The sequence below is a fragment of the Chrysemys picta genome, chromosome 2 (genome assembly GCF_011386835.1).
Source record: "Chrysemys picta bellii isolate R12L10 chromosome 2, ASM1138683v2, whole genome shotgun sequence".
Lineage (NCBI taxonomy): Eukaryota > Metazoa > Chordata > Testudines > Emydidae > Chrysemys > Chrysemys picta.
This window is the reverse complement of record NC_088792.1, coordinates 269,231,364-269,244,547: the sequence shown is the minus strand read 5'-3', so window position 1 is coordinate 269,244,547 and position 13,184 is coordinate 269,231,364. Positions and strand designations below refer to the sequence as shown.

The window sequence follows — 13,184 nt, the reverse complement described above, 5'->3', positions numbered from 1 at the left end:
GCTCCCTAATCACAAGCCTTGAAGAACGGCAAACTGTTCCCTTGGCAATGAGGCAGGAGTGACCTTGTTCTAGCGCCTATGTTTGGAAAACTTATTGGCAACCTGACATCACCTTTGCAGCTGGTGTTCACGCGCTCAAGAGATGGGTTCGTTATCTTATGTGCATGTATACTGCCTGGCTTTTCTATGCGCAAGAATGTAACCACTAAGAAGAGTTGTAAACAAAGTAAGGAGAGAAATAAAAACCCCAGGAAAGTTTTCCTGGGAGGCTTTTTGCTTGAGGCTTTTGAAGCTCTCTAGCTACCACAGACCTGGCGTTCTGTTTCCTGCGTCGTCGCCACACTGTCACCAAGAAGAACAGGATGGGGAATAACTGGAAATGTTAGTGATGCAGCAAAGTACCTTTTCCTCTGCGGCCCTGCAGGTGCAAAGCCACTGGAAGATGCAGCGTCATCATACATGAAATCACCCTCTCCCCCTTCTTGTCCTCCAGACATCTCATGGTGAAGACTCTCACTTTCATCGTGCTCACCTGATTAACAAAAAAATAAAGAAAACATATCCCCTTCTGTCATAGAATCATAGACATGTAGGGCTGGAAGGGAGGTCCTCTCGTCCATCCTTCTACACCGATGTAGTACCAAGTATAACTAGACCATCTCTGACACGTGTTTAACACATTCTTAAAATCCTCCAATGAAGGGGATTCCACAACCCTGTTTGGTAATCTATTCCAGTGCTTAATTATCCTTATAGTTGCAAATTTTTCTTCATATCTAACCTAAATCTCCCTTGTTTCAGATTAAGCCAATAACATCTTGTCCTATCTTAAATGGACATGAAGATCAACTGATCACCATCCCCTTTCTAACAACCCTTAACTTATTTGAATTCTGTTACCAGGTTCCCTCTCAGTTTTCTTTTCTCAAGATTAAATATACAGTACGCAGGTTTTTTAACCTTCCTCACAGGTCAGGTTTTCTTAATCTTTTATCGTTATTGTTGCTCTTCTCTGGACTCTCCAGTTTGTCCATATGATCATCTTTTTCAAGTTTGGTGCCCAAAATCAGTACTCTGCTGAGGCCTCACCAGTGCCAAATAGAGTGGAACAATTACTTCCTGTGTCTTACATACAACACTCCTGTTAATAACCCCAGAATTATATTAGTTTTTTGCGGGGGGGAAGGTGGTGCTTCAACTGCATCACATTTTTGGGTCATTTTTAATTTGTGATCCACTATAACCCCCAGATCCTTTTCAGCAGTACTACTACCTAGCCAGTTATTCCCCATTTTCTAGTTATGCATTTGATTTTTCCTTCCTAAGTGTAGTACTTTGCGTTTGTCTTTACTAAATTTCATCTTGTTGATTTCAAAACAATTCTCCAGTTTCTCAAGAATTCTAATCCTGTCCCCCACATTACTTGCAATTCTTCCCAGCTTGGTGTCATCTGCAAAGTTTATAAACAGACTCTCCACTCCATTAACTGAGTCATTAATGAAAATATTGAATAGTACTGGACCCAGGACTGATCCCTGCAAGGCCACTGAAGTTGGCTGCCCAACTGGAAACACTTGAAGGGTAAAACTGATGCACCCAGAACCAGAGAACACCTTTGAAAGTGTTTCCTTTAACCTCTCTATGCCTGTGTACCCCATCTGCAAAATGGGGGTGCTAATAATACTTCCCTCCCTTCCTGAGAAGTTGTGAAGATACTGCCAATGATGTGTGAGAGGCACTCAGGTAGTATGGTGATAGGAGACACAGAAAAGCCTGTAAATACCAGGGTAGGAAAACTTGGACATGGAGGCATCTTCATAAACATTGGTATGGCTCTGATTGAAGCCAAGGACTTCAACCTCAACTGGCATAAATTGGCATTGCTCCATTAGGACCAGCTGCACTGATTTAGCCCTAAGGGTCCCTCTCTACATTTTTCTTTTGTTCTGCAGTCTCATGATCATTGCTCCTGTCCTATTTACTCTAGCATGTGGTGTTTGATGACTGCACTTTATTGCTTTACTTTGTTTACTTTGTAGGCTGACACACTCAGAATTCTTTTCCAGCTGGAATGGCCATGTGCCAGAATTATATTCTGTCAAGAAACATCTTTTCAGTTTCATTTTATCAATAAAAATGTTTAAGTAATTTCGTAATGGTTTTCCTTTAAAATTTCCTTATGCTATCTATCATTTTGATATCTGAGCAGATATTTTTGATACTTCTACCCAGTTCCTGCAATAACTGAGAACTCCTTTCCATTACTGATCAGCCACAAATATTGCCTTGTGTGAATTCACTGATAGAAAATGTAAATGATTCAGCCAGTGGAACATAATCCCTCGGTGTACTCTTTCTTTGATACATCTTGTGAGCCCCAGCAGGAGACAAAATCCTCAATCACAACCGAGAAGGAACCTGCTGTCATGATAAAAGATTTCTCCCATAGTCCAGATGTTTAGTAATCAAAGGCACTAATGATGTGTATGAAGATGCAACACAGTGATGTAGATGTCTAATGGCAGAATCTGCTGTATTAAGCAGTTGCTGAAACATGAGTGTTTGCATGGAAAAGTGCAGCAGTTTTCACTAGTGACAGCAATGTAACGTATTGTAAAAAAACAGGACCACCTAGGAACTTAGTGGTTATTGCTGTGCTGCACACTGTGCTCCCTCAGAACTACATGGCAGTAGTATGGACAAAAGTCAGATCTTCCTGCTCCAATAGCCCAAGCCCTTGCCATGTGAGCTAAAGGAGAATCGCCTTTGATGTAGCAGCTGTTAGCAATATAGTGTCTATGACACACAGTTAAGTACTTCTGTTTCTGTACAATAGAGGGTCATGGTATACATACATACCAGCCAGTTCTTTACTGTATAACAATTCATAGATTGCCGTAAACACACTGTAATCCCCATTTTAAAAGACCCCACAGAATTCAAAGCATGACCTCACACCTATTATTTATGAGACTCAACTAACCCCTCTGTATGAGATAACTGATGTGGTGGAGGTGAAAGAGAAAGCTATAGGAATAGTTGAGTAAAGTAGTGGGGGAAGACACCTCGGAGAATTTTATGTGAGTTTGGAAGAGATAAGAACAGTAGGAAAAGGAGAAATAGGAACCTGTGTAAATTAATGATGCAAGATCCATGTATTAGATAAAATTTTTAAAAATATTTAAAATGACTGGACTATAATTCTCTCTCAGGCTTCTGACAATCACACAAACCACTAAGTTTTTTCTCTTGTGATTTACAAGTTCTGGATGGAATCACAGTGACCTGGATGGAATTCAAAATTTCCTGTAACTTAATCAATATGTATCTAGAACAGATTGAACTGTCCAATACTCAGTGCTTCCCTAAAGGAAAAATGGTTTTGACCATTTATTTCTATAACATTAGGCTCATTTCAGATGCTATAATCTGCACTCATATGATCTGAGTGCCTTTGACCAAACAGCTAATCCTGTAGGAGTAGGCTGTCTTTATATTTAGTTAGGACTGATATGGAATTTACTGCCCATTTTATCATTTCTTAAACCAATAGTTGTAAGGCTCAAGTCAAATGATTTTACAGGTGAAGTTAGGGATAAAATAATCTCACCCTTATTCTCTTTTCTAACCAGGTGTAATATTGATTTAATAGGCCTTACCTGCTGCTCCTTTGTTTTCAATAATTAACCCCTTCTCGCCCTTTTTCTTCTTCTTCAGCTTTATGCCAGCAAACAGCCCCTTTCTGAAAAAGAAGTTAAAAAAAAATCATAGCAATGATAGCTTCAAGTTTTGTTCCACACAGACATCCAATTTCATTTAAGCCGCTGTTCAAAGAGAATATTAATATCCAAGTAAGATTGTTCATATTCCATTTCCCCTGCTACAAAAGTAATAAAAGCAAACAAGGAAACTTTTTCTATTGTGTTTTTGTGCTTTATTCTGGCTTTATTCTATTTTTGAATTTACGAACATATAGAGCAATAGATTTATTTACTTCTTATAGAACGTACTGGTAACTTTATTTCAAACAAAGGCAACCAATCAGAGGTCAAGAAAGGAAAGCCAAGCTAAGCTTCTATTTCTATTGACTTCCCGCACAACGTAATTACTGAGCATAATGAGACCAAAGATGTATTTGCTTGTTTAAAAGCTAGATGCCGACTCCAAGACTTCTCTGTCCCAGTGCAGCATTGGTGTCCCTATAACATATAATAAATACTCAGGAATCAGTCTTGTCAGTCTGCACAGGCTTCTGGAAAAATCTCATTCACAGTGGGCATGCTCTGAGCCTTACGATGGGCATTCACATAGTACTCCCATACTATATATCTAGGAATGTATAATATTCTCATAAGCATGATGTCAGCTCATCTGCATAATCACTCCCATGTTACTAACTTGATACCTATGCCACACTTCTGTTCCAAGGGCAGTGGTTAAGGATGGCCCATTTTCTCCCATCCTCTGCTATCTGAATTCCAGAAGTATACAGATAATTACATACAAAAATATATTTTAAAAAATGTTATTTAGGTTGCAAAGTCAAGCACTTGAAAGTTAAGAAGTGCCAGATTTACAGATGTCTGTGCAATTTTTATTCAGACCCTTTGAGCGTCCAACTCATGCAATAAATGAGGCAAATGTCTTGTGGAAAAGAAACTATGTGATTAAGTTGTTAAATTTTATAATGTGCATGCACAAGGGTACCAAATTAATGTTGCATGGGCAACTGTATATCTGCTGTTTCCTAACTTTTAAGTGCTTGACTTGGCAACCCACATAGTTTTTGTATGTAATTTCCTAGATATTTTTAAAGGAAAAAGATTTTTAAAATTCAAATATGGACAACTGTATCAACCTCCCCATCATGCATCATCATTCGAGGTTTGAATAGATGCTTTTTGCAAAAAAAAAAAAAATCATTTTCATCAAAAAGCAGTTTCCAAGGAAAGTTTGTGTCCACCCTACTGAAGAGACAGCTGCAGCATCTTTGTAACACATTGCAGTGTAACATCACTGGTGCCAAACTGTGAATGGATGGAGTAAGGATGCATGGACTCATGGTCCAAACGTTGTATGGCTGCCAAAGCCTCCATCTCCTGACTTGTGACCCTTAAACTCCTTCAGAATAAAAACAATAAAGACACTACTTTAATATTAACAATAACTGCACCACCAGTCTCACACTACAAATAGTCACCCAGATGTATCCTTGACTAGTAACCTACAGAGAAACTTAAATGGATCCTAAACTGAAAACTCGGGTGTGTAGAGGCTAAAAGTCTGAGTGTGGAGGTACACACGTTCACTGACATTTCACCAACCCACATGAAGGGGTGAGCAGCCAGACTGGGGACACAGCCAGTTGGAAGACAGTGGAGCACCTCGGTGCAGACCCACGATCAGACGGGGTTTCACAGCCAAAAGTTTCATCTGTGTGACCAGTTCAGAGGAAAACTATTTCCAATGCAGGGGAGAGGCCAAGAAAACAAATCAGCCACCCTGGGGAACTGACCTAGCAATTTTTTCTAGGAAACACGTGTCAGACCAGATAATCATAGTGGCCCTTTGTGGCCTCAGAATCTGTGAATATGCCAATCACACACTGATGTCTTTTACATAAAAACTACTTAATTTCTTTAGAAAATATTGCCGAGTGAAATTGCTGGAAATTATATTAGCTCAGCGTGTGAGAGTGATCTCTGTTTCAAGAAACGAGATTAGGGCTGGGGAGGTATATCAGTGACGATTTTAGCAAGTGGTACCTGCAAACATTTTCCTCCTTAGCGTATGCGAAATATTGTGTCCCAGGAGTGCATGCACTGTAGAGAGAAGGGTGGTGGGATGAGGAATCTGTTCAGTGGTATTCCCATTGAAACAAAAATTCCTCTCTTCAAAACCATAACCACGGTGGAAGCTAGAAACAGTTGGCCAAACAGATTGATCCCAAGCTGCACTTTGCAGGAAATCTTTATACTTCGTTCCTGAAAAAAATATACTGCGTACACTCAGAATATAGAACAGCGTTCAGCCTAGTTGATCTCAAATGAGGTGCGCAGGTGTTGGAGGGAGTGAAGACCTTTCAGGATTAGTGAGAGAGGTAATTTGAAAATACCTGACACTTGGCATAAACTGATGCATTCTATTATAATATATGGAATGAGTAATAAAAGTCCTCCCAATGAGAGGGAGGAAAGGAGAGAGAGATGGATAAATAGATGGATCCAGGAGGAGGCTCTTATGTACTGCTTGTTGCTAATAATGTATGCAGTGTAGTTGTAGCTGTGTCGGTCCCAGAACATTAGAGAGACAAGGTGGGTGAGGTAATATCTGTTATTGGAGCAACTTCTGTTGGTGAGAGAGACAAGCTTTTCAGCCACACAGAGCTCTTCAGGTCTAGGAAAGATACTAATTATTACTAAATTATTACTAAAATGTCAATTCAAGACCAGCTCTCTGTGGGCATGCGTCTCACAATGCAGTTTTCCCCCAAGAAAAAAAGGACATCACACATTCCCAAGGCAAAAATCTGAACTCCTAAGAACTTAGTGTCAGTAATGAGGCTTGCAAATAATTCAGATGGTGTTAACTTAAGCCATATTGAACAACGGCAATGCTGGTTAGGTCTTTCATTGTATTTAAAACAAATACAGTAGAAAATGAGTACCTCTTCTTTTACTCCCCTTGGAGGAATTTAGCCCTTGTCTACACTACAGGGGAAATTCGATCTAAGCTCGCAATTTGAGTTACGTTAATAGCGTAACTCAAATCAACATAGATTAGATCTACTTCCACAGCATCCACACCACACAATGTTGCTGGGAGATGCTCTCCCGTCGACTCCCCCTACTCTTCGCGATCCGGTGGAGTACGGAGGTGATGGGAGAGCGATCTGTGGTCGATTTAGTGGGTCTAGTGAAGACCCACTAAATCGACCACCGATGCATCGATCACCAGTCGTGGATCCCCAGGTAAGTGTGAACAATTCCTAAGTATGCAAACTGCTATAGGAACAAAAACATTTTTTCACAAAAAGTACTGTCTGAATCAACTAGGGAAAAGACACAGACATCTAAGAGGTAAGTGGAAGTGATAGTTGCTTAAACAAGCGAAAATGAATTTTGTAGAGCCTCCAAGTTCACCTAATTATGAAGGCAATGTTACTGAAAACTGGAAAGGCTGCCTGGTCAGGCTGAAATGTATTTATCTGAGCTAGTGGATTCAGTCCAATAACCAGACCCAACAGGAATCTGAGCAGTGCTGCATCTTACAGGGATAATGCACTAAAAATGTATGGTTCCTTCCACGTGGACCTAATGAAAACTAATTAAATGATAAAATTTGAACAGTATCAGCAAAAATATAGTGCAAGGAGAAATCAGACGATGAACAAACCAGACAGCCACTGTAAAACTCAGTTAAGAAATAAAGCAACGCTTTGCAAATTTTTTTTTTTTTTTAGGCTTCTCAGACAGATTAATGATAGAACTGAAAGAGACATAACCAGTAAAACGGAAAGAACAATAATAAAGATCTGTGGTGAACTTCTGGCTTCACTGAAGTTAAAATTTGACTTGAGTGGGTCCAGGATTTCACCCCTTGATTTTAAATCTACCACAAGCAACTGAGATACAGAACTGAGGAAGCAAGCAATGTACACTTGCACGCATCTGATCAAACTGAAATGGCAAGAACACTGAAATGTTTCATTTTTGTCTACATTTTTCATACAGAAAAAAAATCATTTACCAACCTTCTTCATACATAAAATCAAAATATCTCTCAGATATTCATTAACTCAGAGGGCATTAAAGTAGCTCTATATAACTTGCTAATATGGGGAAAGAATGGCACAAAGCAGATTGAAAGTGTTAGAGCATGTCTGGGAAAAGGGATTCAAATTAGGTTTAGGGAAATCACCTGTGTCAGCCATATACTACGTGAACATAGTCAGTCCTGAGCCAAAATATCTAATGCCTTTTTTTATAATGGAACACAGCAAGAAAAAGGTACACTTCAAAGACTGGTAGAGATGATGATGTATCTCAGTAAAGTCATTCCAAAGCTGTCTCAGTTACTCCTGAGTAGATTATAATAGCTTAATTTAGTAGCAGCTATTTTAATGATTTGGAAGTTAGTTGTTTGGGCAAGACCACTGGACTTAGATATGCCAGCTGCAGGCGTCTAGAGCAATTAAAAGTTTCTACAGTTCAGTTTATGCTCATGACTAAGGCCCTACCAAATTCTAAGCCATGAAAAACACATCACAGACCATGAAATCTGGTCTCCCACCATGAAATCTGGTCTTTTGTGTGCTTTAACCCTATAATATACAGATTTCATGGGGAAGACCAGTGTTTCTCAAATTGGGGGTTCTGACCCAAAAGAGAGTTGCAGGGGGGTCTCAAGGTTATTTTAGGGGGGGCTGCGGCATTGCTACCCTTACTTCTGCACTGCCTTCAGAGCTGTGTGGCCACAGAGCAGTGACTGGTCACTGGAGGCTGTTAGCCGGGTGCCCTGCTCTGAAAGCAGCACCCTGCCAGCAGCAGAACAGAAGTAAGGGTGGCAATACCATACCAGGCCATCCTTCCTTCTGCGCTGCTGCTGGTGGTGGCTCTGCCTTCAGAGCTGGGCTCCCCGCCTGCAGCTGGTGCTCTCCAGTTGTCCAACTCTGAAGGCAGCGCCACCACCAGGAGCAGTACAGAAGTAAGAGTAGCAATACCACAACCCTCCCCACCCCCAAACAATAACCTTGTGACCCTCCCCACAACTCCTTTTTGGGTCAGGACCCCTAAAATTACAACACCTTGAAATTTCAGATTTAAATAGCTGAAATCATGAAATTTGTGATTTTTAAAATCTTATGCCATGAAATTGACCAAAATGGACCATGAATTTGGTAGGGCCCTAGTCATGACCTTTCATCTTTTTACAGGTTTCTCAGATCCGAAGGAAGGTAGATGTGGCAAAAGCAGCATCGGGAGGAGAGGGGGGTGGAGATCAGATTTATAAACAGTATGTAAGAAAAAATGTTATTGATTTGTTCCGTGTGACCACTCAGAAGTTTGTCTCCTCTTACACAAAGTTTCATAACATTATGTTTTGTCCCATCAGTTATTCACTCCCATCTGCTGCCACCAACACAGGGCATGTGGGTGTGTTTGCCACCTCTTAGGAAGATTTTTTTTTTTAAGGAAACTAAAAAAAGGCCACAATCTGTTCAGATAAGAATAGATTAAAATTCCAGGGGTCCTTATATGATCGTCACCAATATCCTTGCAAAATCTCCAATTTCCCAACAATCTCTCCTATTCTGGTGAAAGAACATCAGAACAAAAAATAACGCCATTTCTGTTCTTTTAAACAAACCGCTTGCTCTGGGGAGAGATGACCAACAGGGAAAAGAGGCAAAGACAGAGAAAAGGTTGAAAAATGAGATTATCTGACACTTTAGGGACTTGTTAATCACTAAACATAAACTAAGGGACATATTTTCCTTCTACTGCTAATCTATTCAGCTTGTAACCAGCCAGGGCACTGAATGGACACTCTGGAGATAGAGGAGTCACTGGAGGCACCTTCCTCTTTACATATTAATACTCTTCATCAAAGAGCATTGACAAGTCTTTCTAGATGGTGGTGACCACAGACGCTCACTTTCAGATAGTCAATACACACTTTTCCAGACAGAGCTCAGCCAGGGATGGCCCATCCCATTAAGCCCCGACTAAGTAGACAGAGCTGCTAGCACATTTCCGAACTGGTTCACTCACAGCTGGCACAGGTACAGTCGTGCCCATTGTTAGGATGGCATTGCAAATTGTCAGACCTTTCTGACCAGGGCACCAGAGCTGTACCAATGTCATCTCCTGTCCAGGAAATAACCATCTCACAATGGCGACTAAAGCATTTAATGCTCATGCCTTGTTATAATTGATCACACCTGTGGGCGCAGTACATGCCATGAAAAAATACCTAAGCGGTAATAAAAAGCAAAGCAGCAAGTTCATAGGGTCTTTTGGTGGCAAATAAGGCACACTTTACTGGGAAACTACAAGGAACCTGGAGGGATCACCTTCTGGGATGAAAAGGTAATTAGTTCATTCTCCATGTCTTTCCTGTCCTTGGCCTTCCTGACACTGTGTGCCCCCTCGGATGGTGATTTTATCAGAAGATATTATTTATTATTTGTATTGTGGTAGCGCACCAAGGACTCAGGATTTTGACCCCTTTGTGGTAAGTGCTATACAAATACTGAGGAAGACATGGTTCTTACAAGCTCATTTAAGACAAGATAAAACAAGTGAGAGTAACAAAACAAAAGGAGGGCTGGGGGAAAAGGAAGGATAATGGCAATAATATACAGTAGAACCTCAGAGTTACGGACACCTGGGGAATGGAGGTTGTTCGTAACTCCGAACAAAACGTTATGGTTGTTCTTTCAAAGGTTTATAACCGAACATTGACTTAATACAGCTTTGAAAATGCACTATGCAGAAGAAAATGCTGCTTTTAGCCACCTTAAATTAAATGAAACAAGCACAGAAACAATTTCCTTCCCTTGTCAAATCTTTTTTTTTAAACTTTCCCTTTATTTTTTTAGTAGTTTACGTTTAACAAAGTGCTGTACTGTATTTGCCCTTTTTTTTTTTTGGTCTCTGCTGCTGCCTGATTGTGTGCTTCTGGTTCCAAATGAGGTGTGTGGTTGACTGGTCAGTTCGTAACATTGGTGTTCTTACCTCTGAGTTTCTACTGTATCATGTGTTCCCATAAGCTAGTTGTGTGAATAACTTGAGGGTTCACAATAAACCCTCAAAAAATAAATGTTTTGTTTAAATCAGGTAAATACCAGAAATCTGCACTGATCTAGAAACACCTGCCCATTACAAGGTGGACGGAGACCATCAACTCATTTAACATGAGATACTTACTTAGACTGTAAGCTCTTTGGAGCAGGGACTATTTTTGTTCTTTGTTTGTACAGTGCTTAGCATCATGGGGTCCTAGTCCATAACTGCTGGGACTCACAGGCACTTCCTCAATAAAAATAATAAATGCAATAATAATGGGACACCAAACACTCCAGCAGATGAGTAACAGCTTCTGATCATTACCCTCCTTGGATTTGGGCTAGTGACCTAGAAAAGGGAGGTTCCAGATGCCATTACCAAAGCCCTAAATCAACCAATCCTCCAGATTAGGTTTCACTACTCCCTTTCCTTGAAATGTACACACAAACTGTATATTGCACTGCTTCCCCGTTAGCTTTTTCCATGCTAGCTTCACATTATCTTGCCAACTTTCCAAAACGATTTATAATGCCTTTTCTTTTTCATTTAAGCCTTACCTTTCACAGATGCTTTCTGATTACATCTGGCACGGTATGATATTCTCTCAGAAACCGGATAATTACAATTTGCGTTTCAAGTTAGAAGACAGCTGGAAAAATTTGTTTCAATCTTGTTAAGAGGTGGGCAAAAGAGAAAGCCTTACTAAAAATTGAAATTACTTGGAGTTTTTCCTATCATCTACTTGTGAAACTTAATTTCCCCTTCTCATCAAATCTCTGTATGAATTTATGCCTTAGACAAATTAATATGCAAGGACAGTAGCTTCTTGCTGCAGGAAAGGCCACATGTCGACTTCACTTCAACACACATATAGGGTATCATTTTGCCATTGCAGCTCACATGAATAGACCTGCAATTCACAAGTACAGCTGGGATGCAGAAGCCATTTGAGCCATCTGCCGCAAATGAAAAATGGAATCCTCTTTTTTCAGAAAATGGTTTCAGAAACCAGAGGTCTGCAGCTTGGAAGCTGAAGAAGAAAGGCCCAATCCATCAATGACCTACGGTTCCAGTGTGTTGGCTCTACTGGAACAAAAGGGCTGCACACCCAGTGGCTCTGGCCACTGAGGAAATCTGCTGGCATAGAGAAGAACCTCACGGACATAAGGCCAGGATAGAGACTCTGCCACCTACCCATCGCTTTGTCAATCCCCAGTTTAGGAAGCATGTAGGGGGCATGGCTAGAGTACTGCTGTGCTCCAGCTGTTCATGACTGCTAGAACAGCTCTTTGAGGCCCACAGGCAGTTGGGCAGAAATTGACCCCTGAGACTTCTCTTACCAGTGCCAGGGGCTGACCTGGCTGGTCCCAGAAAAGCCACCTTTCCCTACACCCTCAGACTCTGCTCCAAGCAGATCTTGGCCACCCTTGAGAACAGCTTGATCTTTATCACACTTTATTATTTAACATAATTTGTTGTGATAAAGTAAGATGACCAATGAATAGGATGCTGTCAAGCATGCCCTGAACAGCCATTGGGATATATGTGTGTCCAGTTCAGTGTCGACTGAGATAATCTTGCCATGACGGGAACACAGACATTTTGATGTATTTATACATCACTGACATATTTCAAATGGGTTGATTTAGGTTTATTTTCCTGAAATCTCCTAAAATTTGATGCTGTAAGGATATATGGTCTATCCAGTAGTGGCTTGGAGGCATCATGAGCGCATTGTACTATATGCTCTACTATTACTGCCACTATAATTCACACTTTGGAGAGTGAAAAACAAAAGAACTCGAGAAGCTCAAGGCTGTGCGTGAGCTCTGTGAAGCCCATATCTAGTACGGATCCTATAGCAGTCCCGTACATTTGCCATGACTTGGTATAAACAGATGAATTTTCTTTATGTCTTTTCAAATTCATTCAGGATTTACGCAGAATATAATGCACAAGAATACCAGGTGCACAAGATTGTTTCTTCCTTCCTTAAAACCCTCTTGTGCATGTGCTTTCCACCAGCTGGGTGACTTGGGTGGAATTCACTCTTGAGCATAGTCAGCATTAGGTATATGCACTACTTAAATCCTATTTATGCCTAATTTTGAGGGATTATGCAGGACTGTTTGGCCTCTCCCACGAGGTCCTTTCTTATCAGAAGTAGCTGTTGGTGAGGTGGCCCTTAAACAACATTTTTGAACCATCAAAAAAAAATTTTAGTTCATGAGATGAGCGAAAGTTTTGGTGAAGCTCATATATTAACCAGCCCTAACTGCCATGGTCCCAATGGCCTTCACTGGATTTGCCTGAAAAAAAATGTAATAAAAGAAAGAAAAATTCACTTTCTTCACACACATTGATGTGAAATTCAGTAGGTGAGTCTGGTTTTGT

The 13,184-nt window shown here is 40.5% G+C and overlaps 1 protein-coding gene across 2 annotated transcripts in view; it reads right to left on the bottom strand.

Annotated features, from left to right (window-relative positions):
* Positions 1-13,184, bottom strand: part of FER1L6 (fer-1 like family member 6) — a 147,034-nt gene that overhangs the window by 100,379 nt on the left and 33,471 nt on the right. For both annotated transcript variants that reach the window (XM_065586105.1, XM_005288782.5), the window contains exons 2-3: positions 3,660-3,742; positions 403-532 (exon numbers count right to left, since the gene is read on the bottom strand). In XM_065586105.1, the coding sequence (XP_065442177.1) occupies positions 403-532; positions 3,660-3,742 (213 nt within the window). The remainder of the gene's footprint in view (positions 1-402; positions 533-3,659; positions 3,743-13,184) is intronic.